The sequence below is a fragment of the Eupeodes corollae genome, chromosome 1 (assembly GCF_945859685.1).
Source record: "Eupeodes corollae chromosome 1, idEupCoro1.1, whole genome shotgun sequence".
Classification (NCBI taxonomy): Eukaryota; Metazoa; Arthropoda; class Insecta; order Diptera; family Syrphidae; genus Eupeodes; species Eupeodes corollae.
This window is the reverse complement of record NC_079147.1, coordinates 218,023,235-218,043,145: the sequence shown is the minus strand read 5'-3', so window position 1 is coordinate 218,043,145 and position 19,911 is coordinate 218,023,235. Positions and strand designations below refer to the sequence as shown.

Here is a 19,911-nt window from a genome sequence, read left to right as displayed (position 1 = left end):
CTCATGAATCATTTAAACTCAATTTCGCAACACTATTTGGCAAATTATCTCTTAAAATATTAAAATAATCTTCTTTTCTCATTGTACTCTCAATAAAGACGAGGTTCCGAATTTCAGATGATGTCATAAATTTCCAGAACATTACTGAACCGCTTCCCGGGCTTAATTGTTGAATTTAGATTTTATTGTGCATATTCTGTTTTTCTCTTTCTCTATATTTCTGGTGGTTTTCTTGAACCAAAAATCTCAAATTTATTCTCGTCGCTAAAGAGAACATTTTCCCAGAATGAAGAACTTCTTATCTTTTACATTTTTGAACTTTTGAAATTTGTTTAACATTTTTTTTACCGTGTTATGGCACCTGCCCACTGTTTTGGCTATTTCGAGGTAAATTTCTCCTTCCATTCTAATTTTTTTAATAAGTTGTCGTGTTTCTACTGAACTTTGTTTACCCATTTTTAAGTAATTAAAAAATAATAATGTAAGCAACAAGCAACTTTGGATGGAAATGCACTCAATAACACTTTTGATCAATAAGTTATGAGCACGGAGTTATATAAAAATACTGAATTAACAACCAAAAATCATAACAGTTAATTATTATCAAATGTTCTGCATTGGTAAAAAAAAAAATATAAATAATTTGTAAATGACTTATTTACCTACAATTTTACTATAACGGGTGTTTTTTTGTGGTAAAGAACTCTAAGTTGACAACACTATTCTAACTGGCAGCCATTTTGTCGGCTATCAAGTGATTTAATTTATTTTGCTTTGGCATTTCAGCTTGAATAGACTGACTTCTTAACAATCCTTCCAATTAGTGCTCATTTCAATCATTGTTCTATTCGAAATAGGTATGTATGTATGTATTTTTTTAAATGATAAAGTTAATTTTTGTTCAAATGGATACTTCACTAAACAAAATTGAAGTATTTGGGGTAATGATAATCTATTATCAACCTTACTATTTAGTAGTTTGCTTCATGGGTTGGTGGATTAATTGATCTATACTTCTTTAAAAACGATGCTAGCCAAAACTTATAAAACCATGATAAATAACTGATTTTTTCTATTTTTCAACAAAGACGGCGCAACATGGCACACAACAGTTTAACGTTACGAACTTTCAAATTGCCCTCCAATATCGAGCGATTTGTCGAGCTTCTCATTTTGTTTGGCGATATGTGAAGACGCTAGATAACACCGATATACGGCAATAAATATTAAAAAAAGGTCACCCAAAATTGGCTCTAATGGCTGAAACACAAACTCGTTTCAGCTTCAGCTTCTGCTGACGTTTACGAGTTCAGCCATAGGAATTCAATGCATGCTATCACAATGAAGCTTCGACCTCACGTTTCATTTTACATTCGTAAGGAAATAACGTAATGTTACGTAATGTGACTCCAGACGGAAGCTCTAGTTCAAATTTGCCGAACATTTGCTTTTGTCTGACAGCTCAACAGCTGTAAAAAAAAGTCAACAAACAAAATACATTTGCTTTTGGAGGGATTCCCATTGATTATTATAGGTTGTGTAAGCTACTTCGGCGATAAATTTAATTTGTTTCGATTTCAAAATTACTTTTTTTTTATTTTGAGAAAAAATAACCGTCATTCAAAGCAAGCTCGAAGCAGGCTTAACGAAACGCAGACAAGCCTAAGCGTGTTTGTGTTTCAGCCCTAAAGATTAGACTACCTTCGATCCAGCCATGGCGGTCAAATGTCAACAAGAATAATCAAGTTATAACTCCAAAAGATCATCTTTTAAAAAAGAAATCACCCTTTATATTTTATTGTTATATCCTCAGGGATACGTCATTTCTGATGAAAAGTAAAAGAAAGAACGCACGCCTACTTGTTTATGTAAATAAATGTATCCACTATTCTTTTTCGATTAGTTTACCTGAAAAAAAAAAGAAAATACAAATACGTAGGTATTCTTCCTTTCACTCTAATTTCCCGCAAACAACTTAAATAACAATCTGCGGGGAGGGGTCTACCACATTCTACCCAAATAAAATAACTGAAGCATAAAACGCAAAATAATAATAATAAAAACAGAAGATACTTGTGTTTTTTGTTTCTGTTGTTGTTATTTCTATGTTTGCAAGGGTTTTTTTGAGTTTATTTATTTCGATTTCCTTTTCAAGCGATTTTTTTCAATGTTTTTATTTTAACATTTTCTGTTTTTCTTTAAACAGAAGGTGAGGTAGGTATTATTGCATAAGCTCCTATATGTCCTGTCCCACATTCCATTTCCAATAAGGACAAAGGGATGAGCAAACAACACAAAACAACAAATTACAACCCTGCCAAAGAAAAATCTAGTGCTTTGGACAGTAGTCGTAAGGTGTAGAGAAAAAAGGGGTAGGCCAAAGACCAAGTCGCCAAATGATATTTTATTCACTTACCTTATTCACGTAAAGTATCCTTTTTTATGCTCTGGGGGTGTCCAGGTGGAGACGAAGAAAACTTGAAGCAATATTCGTGGACGAACAACAACCCGAACGTTGCGATTTGTATTTGTAGGAGCTGCGGTTTTCCGGGTTTTGTTTGTTTATATATTTTTCTACATCAAATTTTCACCTACAAGAAATTCAAGTGGAATAATTTTGTGATTACGGCACAATTTATTTACAACAAAATGAGGAGCAGCGGGACACCGACACAGCACACACGAGCTAGAGGGAGTAGAGTAGCCAAAGCCAATGGTGATGATAATGGAATGGAAGTGGAAGTTGAAAAGAAAAAAACACGAAACAAATCGATTTGCAAATTTTGTTTTTACGAACTTTCAATTTTCATGCGACCGCAAACAAAAACAACAATAATTCTATACCGTTAAAAGTTTTGATACCTTTTCAGGGAGATTTTTTTTTCTTATTGGAAAATGTCGGTTTCACTTTTATGATTTTTTTTTGAGAGGAAAATTCTAGAATAACTTTTGTATTATTTTTTCTTTTTCTGCGGTTTTTGGACGGCCAACAAAAATGCACGCAAAATGACGAACAGCGACCAATACCGTGGGAAAGTTAAAACGAATTTGAGCCGAGGTGAGGAAGAGAATATTTTCCTTTCGTTGAATTGGAATTTGCAAAAAGAAAGAAAACTTTTGATTCGCTTGAACTGCGCGAGAGCGATATTTCACCGTTTTTCATGTTTGTTGTTGGTATTTTTTTGTTGTATTTGGTTTGATGACATTTGTGAGATGATGATAATTAGATGTTGGTATTACTGAATGGAAACTTAACAGGCATGTGCAAGAGGAAAAAGCATACCACCTTTGTATATAAGACCACTAGCACTGTCAAATGGACCTTACCAACAATAAAACGATAAACGCGCGTTTAGGCATCGTCGAGTTAAGATTTTACAGTTAATTATTTTGTGTTTATTATAATTACCAAAATAAACACGTATATCAATCAATCAATTACATTATCTACATAACTCACTGTCAAAAAGATTTGGATTGAAGTGTAATTTGTGATTTGTTCAAAAAATTAAGTTTTAAAATAGATGAGGATGATTCAATTATTATTATTCAGCACAAATCCATAAATTCACCTTGAAAATATGTTTTTTGTTGTGTGTTGTCAAAATGACAGCTCAAACCATGGAATTATATTCAGCCGTGTGTTTTAAGTTGAGTTTTCTGTCAATCAAATTTAACCTGACTTTTCAAATGGTTAAGTGAGTTAATTTTGATTACTGGTAAAGTCCGTATATAGCAGCACCTAGTGGTTTCGGTGACATTAGGAAGTTTTCATTGTCTTTTATATTGAATTTACTCAACTTGAAATATTTTGTATGTCTAACTGAAACTAATGTTTATAAAAAAGTTTTGTAGTTTTGAAACTATCTAAGATCCTGTAAACTTTGAAAGGAGTTTGAAATTGAGTGGTGTTTGTGCTGTCTGCATAATTGTGTTATTGTGATTCATAGATTCTCTAAGTAAAATGTTTAATATTCAGAACCTTCTTCATTAGGCAATCACTTCTTGTCATTAGTTGGACATGGTTTCGGTTAAAAAAATTAAAGTGCAGGCAAATCCTTAATCAAATCAACTTTAAAGTGTCAACCTCTGTTTCACTGCCATATCGACACAAGAAATTATCTTTTTATATTTCACAGTTGTTTCCATGAAATGTCACCGCCTGTCAAGTAAAGAGTAAAGCAAAAAGATTTAGCATTTCTACCTTCTTGTTATTTTATTGAATTGCATTTTCATAATAAGTTATTTATATTAAATAAAAAGTACAAAAAACTACTCAACAAATAAAATGGCAAACGTCGAATCAATGATTGTTGAAGAAAAATCACAGCCAACTAAACAAGTCGACAGAGAAAAGGTAAACAAAACGTGCAATCGATCCTGAATCTTGAGAACAAACATATTTAATCTCTACAAATTCACAGACTTGTCCATTGCTCCTTCGAGTCTTCTGCTCTACTGGACGCCACCATTCAGTTTCTGAATATATGTACGGCAATGTTCCCTCGAATGAACTACAAATCTACACCTGGCAAGATGCTACTCTGCACGAACTCACTTCCCTCGTTCGCGACGTTAATCCCGACACCCGCAAGAAAGGCACCTATTTTGACTTTTCCGTCGTCTACCCCGAGTATAGAAGTCAATCATTTAGGATGCGTGAAATAGGAGTGACGTGTTCTGGACAAAAGGGTGCTGACGACAATAAAACCCTCGCTCAGGCTAAATTCTGCATCGGTGACTTCTTAGACATTTCGATTACCCCGCCGAACCGTTTGCCGCCCATGAGACGCCAACGTCCGTACTGAACGAAATTAACTTAGACTTTACTTTGATTTTTTTATTTACAAGCTAAAAAAAACTGAACTTCTCATAAATAAAATAAAAAATAAAAGACTCGGGACTTTGACCGCAAAAAATAAAAGAAGTCTTTCTTAATCTCTAAACGGGTGGAGAGGCATGAATCTCCGATTCTCCTCTATCTAGTTTCTATAGTACTGTTGTGGTTGAGCCTGCTGGAGAACTGCTCCCGGTCGCTTGGATTTCTTTTTGCCCATCAGGGCTAAATCGATTTCGAGTCCGTTTGGAAGAACGGCTTTGTTTTGCTCATAATTGACGAAGCCGCTGTTGTTCAACTCTTGTCCTTCGGGATTGCGGTTGTTGGGGTCGCACTTGATGCCGGTCTCATAGTGGTATTCGCGCTTGGTACCATCTGGATCAACATAGCCGTAGGTTCCCCTAAAAAGAAAATAATAAGAATTGGCAATTATAATTCTAATGGAGACAACTCACTTGGTAACGCAATCGTTGCCAATAAGTTCCTCTTTGAAAGAACCATCGTCATTCTCATAGCCCCAGGTGATACTTCCGTCTTCGTTCTCTTCACGATACTTCCTCAAAATCTGAGCCACAGGTTTGCGTGGTCGGTAGTCATCTTGCCTAAGGACATTTTGTTCTATTGGCCGAGATGGACTTGGGGTGCTGGCTCTGGGACGTTGTTGCTCGTATTGTGGACGAGGTTGTTCCCGGTCCCGGTTACTGGCTCGAGTTCTTACTGGTTGCAGACGGGGTTGTTGTTGAGGTTGAGGTTGCTGACGTTCAATTGCGAACCGTTGGCCAGCAAAATCATTCTGAGGCTGGGGTGGTTGCTGGGGTTGTGGAGGTGCTGGTCGCTCGATGAAACGTGGTGGCTCTTCATCTTCAATGGGCGAATCTTGTTGAATTGAGTTTGGCTCATTGAAATAATTTGGTGCTTGATTTGCATATTGAGGAGGGCCTTGTTGGGGCAACTGGGGTTGTGACTGTTCACGCAACAATTGAGGAATGAACGGATCGCTGATTTCGTCTTCTGACGATTCGGTGACTGGTTTTGATTCTTCGATTATTCTTGGGGCAATTGGTGGAACAATGGAATTGCTAGTTTGTGATCGGAGACCTGGACGACGAACTCGCAGTGGGAGATTGTTCCGGAATTGCGGGCGGGCGGGAATAGGAATAGCTCCAGGTATATTAAGCCTTGGAGGGGTAGGACCTTGGGCGATGACTAGAACTATCGTCGCAGCAATAAGCAACTGAAATAGGAAACAAACATTTTAATATTATTTTTATCTTCAGATATACAAAATATATAATTGAAGGTGAATCTGGTTGATATAGTGTGACGTATGTAGTTCTGAATTAACCAAAATTGTAACTTATATCTATGAGCTTTAAGTTGGTCTGTGACGATTGTGATATTTTATTGAACATGAGCTTTTGGTCTAAGTATTTCATTTACTTGTAAATATGTATGTATGTTTTTGTTTCCTAAAATTGTTTATTTAATCATTAATTCAAAAAGGCAGATAATTTCACCAAAGATATGTACTTTCGTTGTATCCCCCCATAAACTCAATTTAAGATTGTCTATGAACTAATTGCGACACCAATCAAAATATTATCTTTCGATCTCTCTAACTTGGGTAAACTTATAGACAAATTGTGATTGTCTGCTTGAATTGAGAAAAGAGATATATTTATTGTCACTTTCTTTGGCCAAGTTAATTACCTTCGTTTAGTTACATTTGCATCGTTGATTCGAAAAAAAAAATCAAGATGTGCATGGAGAGTCTCTATCTGCGATTGCAATGCTTATCCGTAAAACCTCATCTCATCATCTTTAGGAAGTTTATGGATTTTGTTTGCTGTTTATGCAGCTCGTAACCAACCAACACCTCGTACCGCACTCCTTTTTTTTAGCAAGAGTGTGGTTTATGATAATGAAAGTTTTTTTTTTCACTTAATTTACAATAAAAAAGAAATAACATAATGTCCGATGATGGTTGACAGAAAAAAGAAACTCCTCAAAATCTATAAAATGATCAGCGGGAATCGTGATGGAAATATGAATTAGTTAAGGTTGCGCTGAATTAAATTGGTACAATGGTTCATTGATGACAATACCAGTCTTGCATGTTTATAATATTTGATTTCTATTTGTCAAGTTCAATAAACTTCTCGTACACTTTTGTGTGTCCGTTATTCAAGAAATAAGGTTTTATACTAAGATTCTCATTAAAAACGTTTTAATTTAGTTAAGAAAAAGCTAAATAAGCACGTAGTCATAATATGGAAGAATTTGTAATCCAGATACCTAGGTTGGGTTAGGTTAAAGTGGCTGTCCATGATGGAATCGGACACACTTAGGCCAGTTTAATGGCCAATTGTGATATCACATGAATCTTGAGGCTTCCTTCTAATTTCAATGAAACGTGAGAGGCTTATTGAGCCTGATTAGATTATGCTTATATGATTTAGATCGCTAAAGAAGACGTGCTTTCCTATTAGACAGTGTGTGGTTATGACACCTAAATAAATTATAGTAAAACAAAAATCAGAAATTCGACTGCTCAAACCTTATCGGATTATTTGTATTAAACCTAGAAAATAATATTTTGTCCAGTAACCGTTATTTTGAATAACTTATTGGTTTTCAAATTACTAAATGTTCGATAAAGAGTCATGAATGTTATTATTATTTATCAACAATAAAGTTACATACATACATACATAATTACAATGGTACAACAGAGTGTTTTTAAAAATAGTGGTTATAATGGAACTGGGCAGTTAACATTGTCCTAAGCCCAAGATGTGCTTAATGTCGATGTTGCATGTTGCGGAAATCGGAGGGCTTTCTCTTTGGAGTAAATGTTGATGAGTAACGGATGTGTAGACTTATCGAAGTCTCAGGAAATTAGTTTTGCGAGTTTTGTAGTAGATGTTGGATAGTTTGGCTTGTTGGGTTCCGGGATAATAGTAGCATAGTGGTGAGTATATGATTTTTCATAAGTCTTGATTAATTTTCGAGTTCATCTTCTGGATGACATGAGTAAGGTCTTTTTTAGTAAGTTTTTTAAAAAGTTAGAGTGACATATTGTGTGCCACACCAGCTGCTTGATCAGCATATTCGTTTCCTGGTATTCCTGCGTGACCAGGAGTCCACATTTTTTAGGTGGACGAATACTGATGTCTCTTATTTTATTACAATTACGGGCAGCATTTTTGACTGATATAATATCAGTTGTAATAATGTATTTACCGTGGGAATTAAGAGCAGTTATAGCATGCACATCGGCAGTGAAAATCGACGCTTGTTCGCATATGAGACCCGTCCTAATGAGTGATCAATCTTCTTTGACAACAGCAAACGAAACGCTTTCTGTTATTTTATATCCATCTGTGAAAAAGACCAGCCTTTTGGTCTAAGTTCGGTTAAAATATCCTATTAAAGAGATGAGACGAAAAGAGTTTTTTGAAGTGATCGTTCTCTTTTCAACTCACCTTTTTTAAAATAGCCCACAAGTGCTCGATAGAGAAAAAATCGAGAGATTGGGACGGCCACTTTAAGACACGGATATTTTTTGTTACAAACCACTCTTTTATATAGCATTTAGAATAACCCGTAGCGTGATGGTTAGTGTGTTGAACTGTCATGCAAGGGCTCTTGGGTTTAAACCCTGCCTGTGTCACGTAACTTTTTTCACGGGTACTGCCTCTTGGTAGGAATTGACAAATCCTCCAAGAGTAATTCTTGCCATGAAAAGTGCCTTTCTCAAATAAGCTGATTCGACATATAAACTGTAGGTCTCTTCCATCTCTGACAACATTACTCGCACACAGGAATGGTTGGGAGTTGTAAGTCACTAGGCCCTGATTCTTCATGGACTGTTGAGCCACCTAATTTATTTTTTAATTTTAGTGGCATTTTGTGGTCGAAACGTGTTAATACCGCATTCCTTTAAACGACTCCTTATCGTGTTCGGCGCTTTAGACAAATTTAGATCCTCCCAAATGTTTGTTTTTAGGACGAAGGCTCTTTATCTTTGACTGTAAGGTTCTTTATGTGCCTAACCGTTTAATATGTTGTTTAGTGAGGGCGCCCGCTTTTAAACTTTTTTATGATGTCATAAACTTTGGAATTTTCAGCATTCCAGCGATTACAATTTATTTTGTACCGGCTTCATACTCTTCTGGAACTTTTTGACGAATTGCCTTTGTGTAACGTGTTGTAGCCATCTTATTATACGAAAAAAAAATCAATATACATGGCTCACGACGCGTAGTCTTTTTATTAATTATGTGATCCAAGAGATAATAAAAACCGTTACCTAATCATAAAAATTCGAAGTTGTTTTATAAAATCCTATTAGTTTTGAGCAGGGTTGTAATGGGGTAACTGTAAGTATTTTTTATTTTATTTTTATAAAGTATACCAATTCAGCCATTTTTGTATCGATATTTTAAGGATGAAACTATAACAAAAATCCGAAATATGTTTAGTACCACATCGGTAAATTTAAATTAAAGCTTTATGTAATTCGAAAAAAAATGACTGTTTAGTTATATTTTTGATGATTAGCAAAATCCCTATGTACCTACCTAATTAATTGATGTTAAATTCAAGTAAATTTAGTTTTAACGTAATTGGATATTTAATGAGATTCTCCGTAGTTGATTTTTTTTCTAATGGTACTCAATTATTATTTATTTTTTGTAATTTTGTTGGTGTTTTTCTTGTCAATGGAACTAGTGTCATATTGAAGCTGGCAAATTTTCATTTTACTTTTTGGGATATTAAAGAAAACCATAATTCCGAAAACTTAAAACCCCGGGAATCCTAAATCGTATATGTACTTATACAGAAATAGAAATTTCGAAAAACTGTGTACATACTATGTACATAGTAGTACCCGTGGGATGATGGTTGGACTGTCATACAAGGGGTCTTGGGTTCAATCCCTGCCTGTGCCATCTTAATTTAAAAAAATAATTTTCGCGGTACTGCCTCTTGCGAGGAATTGACAATTCCTTCAAGAGTAATTCTTGTCATGAAAAAGTTCTTTCTCAAATTAGCCGTTCGAATTCGGCCTAAAATTGTAGGTCCCCTCCATTCCTGACAACAGTACTCGCACACAGGAATGGTTGCGAGTTGTAGGTCTTCAAATGTAAATTTTGACCAATGCAACTATTGTTAGTTTTCAAATGTCATGCATTTGTCTCTAAACTCTACCTTGAGTTGATCTTGCAAAAACTACCAAAAACATTACGTAATTGGTCATTTACATCTACAAGTTCATCACAACCCGTATTTTGTATTGGAAGGAAATATATTACTTATTCCTTTCCCAATTTGACTTGGAACCCTTTTACACAAAACATTGTATGTATAATATTGTGTACAAAGTAAATAAATCAGAAGGTAATTAAGTTCAACTTTCAGTTGAATGAAATAATAAAATCAGCTGTCATTTTGACAGAAGTGGAATTTTTAGGGAGATGTTTCATGACTTAATTTCAATGAAGTAACTTGAATAGGAAGGTAATTTTTTGGCAGCTAGCAAATCAGATACTACAAACTTGCTTTATCTTCAAGTCCCTTATGTTATCTAAACTTGCCTATTTTTTGTTGGTATTCTTCATTGTCACGGTATATATTTGTATCAGAATTATTTTTAAAATATCACATTTCTGTCAATAACATTTATTAAAGTACATAACAGTAAATACTTGGAATTTTTACAGATTGAAGAAAATATTGCTTCTTTTTGCCTGGTTTTTAATTTTCTAGGTATTGAAATCGTTTTGCCAAAAGCTACAATTTTATTATGAAATTGCACTATAACAATTTGTCATTCTTGTTAATCCAAAAAATATTTATTTGCCCATAAAATCAATAAATTATCCTATCAAATTATGAAGAGTTTCTATCATAAATTAATATAGATTGGTATTTTCTTTCCTCTACATGAAGTTATAATTTTCAAAGCATCTTAATGACCATCATTACATCGATTCAATACGAATTCCTATCATCCATTGAACAGATCACCGCTCAAGCAAACCTGATTGCCTGAAATAATTTGCAAATAAATACTTGGTACTTACCCACATAAAGTTGTAGGCCAGCATTTACTTTATGTAGGTAGGTCTGCGGTACATAATATGTGTGAATATAAAGTTCGTCAAAAACATTACCTAACCGGCTTTACTCTTACTGACCCAAAATTGACTCAAACTTCAGCGAAACTGGTAGTGTATGCAGATAGTGGCTTTGAGGCACAACACTTCAGCACTGCGTTACTAGACTGGTCTTTGGTGGTGCTAACAAACAAATCTTGCCCACCAACACTGAGTACCTTTTTAAAAGTCTAGATACCATACCAAGACCAACTGCCAAAATATACATTACGAACAATTTTTATGCAACCAGCAGAAAAAATAATAAAGTCCAGAAAAACAGGGGCAGCAGGTCGATATCGCATAATAAATTCCACCAGGCAAATAAACTCGAATCTTACATTAAATCAGATCTTTTATATATGCTTTGGTCTTTGGTCATCGGAACGACGCGACCGCGGCAACGGCTGCGTTTTTTTTCAAGGTGCGGTAGAGGAAAGTCTGCGGAACCTAGGAACATTCCATGCAACAAAAATAGCATAGTTTTTAATATTGGTGGGCGGTGGGACCATGATGTAGAAATTCTTAACGGAGCCTTTTTTAATAGTAAACTAAAACGATTTGTATTTATAAAATCCCCTTTAAACAAAAGGCAAGCAAACGCATTTGAGCTGATAGAACAAATGCAAAACAAGTTAAGCTTTAAGTTAAACAAGTAATCCGCATAAATTGCAAAAACCGTAGTCAGAAATGTATAGCCAGAGGTGTACTGGAAAGTTTGATTTTGTATTAAATGTTGCTTTAGATTAAATTATTTCTAAACTTTTTTCAAAAATTGAAGTGAATAAGTCTTAAGGAGAAGTTTTATTTAACGATTAACTAGGAATTTACAGAATTTCTTTGCAAAATAAATCCAAGTGCCCTATTCCAAAACACATTCCAATTCTTTTACTTTTGTTTGTAAGGTAAAGTAAAGTCGGAATTGCTACGAAAAACTACATGCTAATATGTTTCATTCAGGCTAAAAGTTTTGGACAGTATATCAAGAGCGATTCAAGGGGAATTCAAGAACATTCTGCGAAAATTTCAAGGTCATTATCAAATATTTCTAACAATGGTCATTCCTAAATGATTTTTACAAATTCAATCAAAACGTTACAGTGACACTTGTTAAATTTGTTTTTTGACATAACAACAAAAGTTAACTATTGTTAGAACAAGAACAGACCACTTGTATTTTATAGATCCGGGTGGTAGCTTTATAAAAATATCAATTGCTAAAAATCATGTTGGATAGAATATCCCTGATGTGTGAATTTTAAGATACCTTATAGAAGGAAGGCAAGTTACTGAATAAAAGTCTCTCTGACTGTCAAGTAAATTCTGTTCATGTCAAAATGTCAGCTGATTGTGTTTTTTAATTCAACTTAACGTTGAACTTCATAACTCTGTGATTTATGCATTAAGTACACAATTTTATTTAAAGTTTTGTGCAAGAAGTTTCTTGTCAAATTGGAAAAGGAATTTTTCTTTCTTTTTTTCTTAAATATAACTTTATATTGTCTGAACTTACCCAAAATTACTTCGCACAATTAATCCAAGTTCAATGGAAAGTTGTGGCACATGTAAATTAGGATATACAAAATCAAAACTGTCTATTTTGACGTTTAAATAATTTAATGAGTACATGGTTCTGTTTCCATTCTAATTCTCAGAATCATAGTTGTATTTTATACACTTTTATCAGAAAAGTAGAGGAGTCTTCTGGTTTGACAAATAAAAACTAACAAAGAAAAGCTATTGAAATATGTAGTTAAATGAAGCCATGACAGTTCCAATTCCTAGGTGATAAGAACTGACAATTGTAATATTCAAATCTGAAAGTAAATATTTCTGAGCCCAAAAGAGTACTATTTCAATTTTGTTTGCCATGAAGTTTGTTATATTCGTGTCCAACTCGTATAGCCGCTGTAAATGTTTCAATTGTTATTTCTTGTTGACAAATAACAATAATAGCATACACAAAGACCATACCTAAGAATAACATTTTAAACCCTGCTTTTCTATTATTTACAACCACCAATAATAATAAGAGTGCCCGCCAGTAATCAATTTCATTGCTTTGTTACTGTATTTTGTATCCCATATGTCAACACGGTGGTTGAATCACATTCCGAAATTCTATATTCGATGCAAACCACATTTTGTTTCAGTTACGTTGTTATTAATTAAGAAACACTACATTAAAAAATACTGTAACGGTAGCAAAATAAAGCAAATCAGACGACTCTAGCAACAATTGTAAGACAAAAATAATGAAAGATCAATACAATAATCCTAAAGCCGGTTTCTATTTCTATCGACTCTAGGCATAGTGTAGTGTGTAACACGTCTAATAGATTCCCGCTCGTACTGGTATACAAAGTGGAAGGCGGCTTTTTACATTTTTGTTTTTTCAATTGCAATTCAAAACCCAAGTGGAAGAAATAAGAAGTACTAGCTCTTTGAAACATGAGTTCAATTACAAATCAGTGTATAATATCAATACCAACAAAACAAATCACCAAACAATCAAGGTCGACGACTTTTAACTTGAGTTGAATAGTAGTTAAAAATCTAACATGTTCAAATCATACCAATAACATAACATACGAGTACACGTACTGGGAACTATTCCAAGAGGATAAAAACTTGAACACATGGTGACCATAGCTCCATAATTGTCTCTTTTAAACGAATATTGGTGCAAGTAGTAATATTGCGATGCATGGTCATTGACGGCTTTATGCCACGAACTATGTACATTATTTTGTATTTAAACGTCACATAAAACTCATTTCAAATGACGGCAGCATACAACAGGTTACGAGGGGGTAAAGAGTAGCAAAGAATGCACTCCATCGATAACGGTACTTTGGGAGTGATGGAAATATTTGGAATGTATGTAGTATGTTCTCTGAAGATTGAAAAACAAGAAGAATTGTAGCCAGTGTACTTGATAAATCCCGGAATTAGCTTTAAAGCTTTGTTGCTATAATTTTTGTATGGCAAGTGGAAGTTGTGCAAAATAATTTTTAGTTAATTGATCGATTATTTATCTCATTTTCAATCCTTTTGCAACGAAATTATTTTAATTAAATATTGTTAACTCAAAACTTGTTAACAGTTATCAAACAAAATACGCCTTCGTACTTTGATATACAAAAGGCGTGTATACCACACCTTGTATGTAATGTATGTACTCTCTCTCTGAATTGATCTACATATAAATACATGATAAATTATCATTTATAGTTAATTTCAATTATTTTAATTTTGCCAACGTGATATTTCCATGTGGATGCTTATGGATGGCATACGAATTCAATTATATAATTCTACCTGTCAAAAAAAAGTTATTGAATGAGTAGATTTTATTTTAATATTTTTTTCAGTTTTTTTCTTTCGGTAAACACTTTCCCACGAATTAAGTAATCAACTGACAAGGCCATTAAGTGAAGGTATGGAATTAATTTAATTACGTATTTTATGGATCATATTATTTTTTTTGTGTTGATTTATTGATTAAACACAATAGATAGTATTTTTTTAAAGAATTAATTGCACTTTTTTTCTGTTATTTCTTTCTTTTACCCAAAGGCGGCAAATGTCAAATTAAAGGAAACTAAGTGAGTTAAAGTTGGGTTTGCATCAAGTTTCTATAAAAAAGTAGACAGCTTTGTCTGATGTTACTAAAATTCATCACTCTTAATCTGTAAATACAAAAGCTAATCTTGCGTTTATCTAGCAAATTTTTTTCTAAAGATGCCATCATTTTTAATGTGTCTGAAAACCTTCTTACATTTTAATTTAATTAAAAAGGATATTTAATTAAGGGATTTCAGTTCAAATAGCCCGCTATATGGACAGCTGTCACTTTCGAAGTTTTTAACATTTGACAGGTAAAAATTTAAATGGAACAATACACGCTTCAACTACAAATTTAAATTGCTAGATTCACTACGAAAATAGTAAACATTTTTAGTCACAGTTCGTAAACGTGTAAGTCATTTTACAGATTTAATTCAAGCTATGAAATACATATTAACCTTGTTTGTATCTTTACTCAAGCTTCAACGATATGCATAATTTTGCGCCATTTTTACATTTTCAGCGCCATTTTTACATTTTACTCTTGAAATAAAAGTAAACCACTGAAGTTGATCTCTGACACAAAATTTACAATCATGACAAAAACTTTTGGAATAAACAACTTCATGAGTCAAGGTTAAATGAAAAATATAATATGCTTTTTCAATGCGGTTTTGATATGGACTCCTGATTAAAAATATATCATTTGCGAGCCCCTGGTAAGGACAACAAAGTATTCTGCTTACATAACAGATGAAAAAGATAATGGGTGTGTGTTGCACATCAGATTTAAGTTTTCAACATACAAGTTCCTATAAATAAAGTCCTGACCAAGCTGTATTCATGTTTTTATTTTTTAATCTTAAGTACCTACCTAAATAACCATAGTTGTTAAAAACTCACTTGCATGAGATCGCTATAATTGCTGTCATTTTGTTTATACTGCGAATATTTACAAGGCCAACAGCTTTTGTTGCACCTTGTTGGAAGGTTATGGTGACGCGACTTGTCATCTGATGCATTCAGTTGAAGTCGTATTAAGAAAAACTTAAAGAGGTAGCAAGTCTGCGCAAGCGAACACTCGACAAAATTATGTTTACGCCAGCGCAGGCTGTGCGTGATCTTTTGGGGCCAATTGTTCCGAGATGATAATAGCTATTGACATTCCTGGTCTGTACATTTATGTGTACGCATATTCTTCTTTACACATGAATGTGATATATTATGAATGAGAGATGTATTGCACCATCATGCTCTATGCATTTAAAAACAAAAATATATCTTTTGGTTGCGCAATGCTTAACATAAATGGATTTATATTGGGTGCGGTAACTAAGAAATGGTACGTGGTTTGTGTTATTTTTTGACAGGATAGACGTGTTATTAATTTTTTGCATTCATTTTAGTAATTTTTTATATTGTAAGGCGTTGAATAGGACGGTTTGTAAACCTATCACTGGGTGGAGACACTATACTTCGAATATATTACTTTTTGTCTCTAATGATGACAGATTGGAATTTTTTGTGTAGTCTTTCGTTTATTTTGTTAAGCTATATGCATGCATCTTTAATAGAGGCTTTATAATGTAGCTCATAAAAGGAGTTGCAGAGGAAAATTCATGTTTTTGTTTATGAAAATGTATGTGTATCATTGTGGGACTTAATAAATTCAAAACACGTTTGACAACACAAAAGTTGAGTCATTCAAGGAAGTGTTGAAGTAACCTCTTTTAATTGGTTTTGTTGACATTTTGGTATAATAATTATATATGTATATTTAAACAAAGCATTTGGCAAACTTTAACGTTCGTTGGGTACAATCGCGTTAACTAAATGATACTATTGATATATGCACATTGTACATATGTCTACATCACTAGAAATGTCACTTCGGTTTGGGTATAATTTGGAATGACGACAAACTATAACCAAGTACGATAAATTTTGAAGGACAAACATTTTGAAAGACAGACACTTTTAAGAGAAATCTTAAGATTTGCGAGCACAAGTCGACTTGACTTGACTGTATCAATTTTGTAATTAAGTTATACGTTTGAAGGGTCCTTCTTTAATAATTATTGTCGTTCCACCACTCAGCTCGGGAGATGAAATGAAAGAGTTGAAGTTACACAAATATTGTAGTATTACAATCACAATTTTCATTATACAATAAACCAGTGATTTTCGTTGATTTCTATATAAGATTTTCATCCTTTTTTTAAATAACTTTACATTTGATTTAGGAATAGGTTTATTATTCTTCTCATCAATTTATATTAATATTCTCGAGAACTTAAGCTCCAATTTTTGGTTCGTTATTTATTTTCCGATTTAGAGTTAAACACACATATTTTTTTTTAATTATAATTGACAGATCAATTTGTTGCAATTATACCGGTTACAAATGTGTTTTTGACAATTTAAGTATGATGTCAAATTTGACTCCCTGTAATCGGTGTGAATGACACTTGAACAATTTTTTGACGTAACAACAACAGTTAACAATTGTTCGAAAGAACAGCCCCTTCGCTCTATGCGAATCCGTACTGCTAGTTTGACAAAGCACTTTTTATGACAAGGCTTACTCCATAATGACACAGGTACTACTAATAACAGAAAATATAAATTTTATGATTTCTATCCTACCATTCGAAAAGGAAGAAAGGAAATGCAAAGACAATTTGATATCTATGTGAATAGTGAGTTTTGTTTGTGTGTCATCTCCTCTGTCAATCTGACAGAGTAAATTCTAAAAAATGGGAAGTTTGCCCTAGGTAAATTCAGATTGCCTTTAAAAATGTATTTTTTTTTCGTGGCGCAAAGGACACTAATGGAATTGTCATTGTACTTTTTCATTGCATTAGTGTAATGTTCGAGCTAAATATTTTTAAAAAATTGTATTAGTATTTATGCAAAGAGAAAATCCATATTTGCATAATTGATCTTGAATCAAAAATAAATCGCAAATTATTTTGCCCTATGAAATGCAAAAACTGAAGAAAATTGTATTCTGATTTAGATCAAAAGAATATGATTTAACTAACCCATGGAAAACTCCATTTGAAATGTCAAAAGTATTAGAAATATATTGTTAACTGGCTAAATTTGTATTATTTATGTTGTATTCTTAAAAGGTCAATATAAATAAATTGTTGCAATGTCAATTTGCTTGCAAGATTTTGATGGCAAATATGTTTTTCATAAACACGTTCTTTGTATAATTCATAAAACGAGATTAATTAATGTGCTTTCGCTTCAGAAATTTTAAAAGTTGATCAATACAAAAAAAGTTATTAAAGGTCCCGTCAAGAGTTAATTGGTTCTTGCACTTGGTCTTGTATTAACTTTTATAAAATAGATGTACTTATTTATCACACGTTGTTTGAACGGAAAGGATTGTGATGTGATGAAATGGTCATACGCATAATAAACTAAACCCGGTAAACAAAAATAAATTAATATTATTTATTACAGAACGTGAATAAATTGCTTAACATACATAAATCAATGTACATATGCTGTCAGACGACTGTCATACATGAACTATATTTTGCAAAACGTCTTGCAAAAAACAATACAAAGAAGCAATCAAACTCACTAGGAAATAATTTTTATTGACTAGATCTTCTTAATGTTATGCACAATATTTGTTATATCTTGACCGAGTATCTTCGGCACGAACACGGTAGTTCGTTCCAGAGTTGCATTTTTTTATGATGTCATAATATCTGCGTTGTTTTTCTTTCGTCATTTGCTGCTCCACATAAAATTACATATACATATGTTTATCTATTTTAATCGATTTATTTATTTTGTTTTTCGTAATTTGGTATTAAATCCTTAAATCTCAAGTTTTTATTGCAAAAACCTTAAAGATTTATATCTCAGAAATAATAAAAAAAAAAAACAAAAAGAGTAAATTGCCACCGGGCGTATAGAGTTTATAATGTTTACTGCTTGTTATTACTGAATACCAATTAATTTTAAATTCAAATTCAAATAAGCACGAAATGAAAGTGAAATAACCATTAAATCTGAGTGTCCCTGTATCACATATTAAAATTATATAAAGTACATAGATCTATCACAAAACAGGTTTCGAACAACGATCTTGTGTCCGTCAGAATTAAAATTTTCAAATTTAAAATGTAGCACACAACACTCACCGTTATATGTAAGAGATTCATATTTGTATCCTTAAAAAATTTTAACTGTCACTTGTTTTTTTTGTTTATTTATATTCCTTATGTCCCTTGAAATGCGTTACCCAGCCGTTTGCAACTCTCTAAAATATGCGTTTGTTACAATTTGTTTGTCTTACTATTTGCGACCGACTTTGTAAGTATCTTGCTGCGTAATGATGTGGGTTGGGTAGCTCCAGTTGGGTTTTATATCGACATTCCTTCTACTCTTGTTGTTTCTGGGTAATAAATGGGGATACAAAGAGCTTTTGACTTGAATGCCGAGGTATATACCGGTAAAACAGCATAGCTCATACTTTGAGCCAAACTATCAATACCATACCTATACTGAATAGAATGTAGATGTCGAAGATTGGTTCGGGGGTGAAATAGTTTGGGCGTATATTTGTGGTGACCATATTGTGTTTAATGGAGAGGTTTAAACGTACTTATTTATTTATTGGTATGTTTTGTCCTGTATATAATAATAACATTAAAATGAAATTCTTCTTAAAACCTTTAAAGATGCTATGTTTAGAAAATTCAAAAATTCGTAGGTAATATCGAAATATAAGATAGAATAGGAGTGGATCCTGATATCTAGCAACGAAAATGACATTCTACGAAGAATCTGAATGAAAAGAACACTGAGTATTCAGGACAACCTAGGAAGCTAAGAATCAAATAAGGTCAACTGATCTTATTGGACCTCAATTCTTTAATCATTAAGTATAGCACACCCTTCTGATCCTGGTAGCAAAGTTTTGCTGCGTAAGCTGCAGTGACAAACGGACCATATATTTATTTGTATTAACGTTTAAAGTGTATTTTATTCATTCGAAACAAGGAAATGAGCTAAAAATATACCATTTTACCGTATTTAATATCTAAACCGAGTATTTGAAAAGCATCGACATTTTAATTTTACTAAAATAACTGTTCTTCAGAATTTAAACTCCGTAATATATGATTACTTTACTATACATAGGAACTTAAACCCTGATTGAACCGCTATCAACCCACCATTTTCGATCCAAGGATACATTTTAACCGACTGTTATACAAGGGGATTATTTAATCAAAACTCGTTTTCTGTCATCCATGATGCTATTAATAGGGTTTTCCATGGGTAAGTTAAAATTTTTTTGGAAATTGTTTTCTT

General features: G+C 33.1%; 3 protein-coding genes across 5 annotated transcripts in view; 1 reads left to right on the top strand and 2 right to left on the bottom strand.

Annotated features, from left to right (window-relative positions):
• LOC129942021 (protein sarah) overlaps positions 1–3,164 on the bottom strand; it is a 117,023-nt gene extending 113,859 nt beyond the window's left edge. The window contains exons 1-2 of one of the 3 annotated variants that reach the window (XM_056050813.1): positions 2,863–3,163; positions 2,417–2,591 (exon numbers count right to left, since the gene is read on the bottom strand). The gene's annotated coding sequence lies outside the window, so the exon portion shown is untranslated. Of the gene's footprint in view, positions 1–2,416 lie in introns of all 3 variants that reach the window. The other 2 variants (XM_056050814.1, XM_056050812.1) reach the window with 2 other exon arrangements.
• Positions 3,165–4,154: 990 nt separating this feature from the next.
• Positions 4,155–5,029, top strand: LOC129942022 (histone deacetylase complex subunit SAP18). The gene is made up of 2 exons (XM_056050815.1): positions 4,155–4,357; positions 4,425–5,029. The coding sequence occupies exons 1-2, from the start codon at positions 4,289–4,291 to the stop codon at positions 4,806–4,808; spliced, it is 453 nt and encodes a 150-aa protein (XP_055906790.1). The 5' UTR covers positions 4,155–4,288; the 3' UTR covers positions 4,809–5,029.
• On the bottom strand, positions 4,820–18,943 carry LOC129942020 (uncharacterized). Its single transcript, XM_056050811.1, has 3 exons — positions 18,735–18,943; positions 5,293–6,071; positions 4,820–5,238 (listed from the first exon to the last, which is right to left on the bottom strand). Exons 1-3 carry the CDS (start codon positions 18,753–18,755, stop codon positions 4,983–4,985), a joined length of 1,056 nt encoding a protein of 351 aa, XP_055906786.1. The 5' UTR covers positions 18,756–18,943; the 3' UTR covers positions 4,820–4,982.
• Between the last annotated feature and the right edge of the window lie 968 nt (positions 18,944–19,911).

What these genes read in the sequence shown, in the direction of transcription:
- LOC129942020 (XM_056050811.1), bottom strand. Translation starts at nt 18,755, where the DNA reads ATGAATCTCTTACATATAACG. An exon ending in TGAATCTCTTACATATAACG is followed by an intron (nt 6,072 to 18,734) that starts GTGAGTGTTGTG and finishes TTCCTATTTCAG; the next exon opens with TTGCTTATTGCTGCGACGAT. An exon ending in GGCAACGATTGCGTTACCAA is followed by an intron (nt 5,239 to 5,292) that starts GTGAGTTGTCTC and finishes TTTTCTTTTTAG; the next exon opens with GGGAACCTACGGCTATGTTG.
- LOC129942022 (XM_056050815.1), top strand. Translation starts at nt 4,289, where the DNA reads ATGGCAAACGTCGAATCAATGATTGTTGAAGAAAAATCACAGCCAACT. An exon ending in AACAAGTCGACAGAGAAAAG is followed by an intron (nt 4,358 to 4,424) that starts GTAAACAAAACG and finishes ACAAATTCACAG; the next exon opens with ACTTGTCCATTGCTCCTTCG.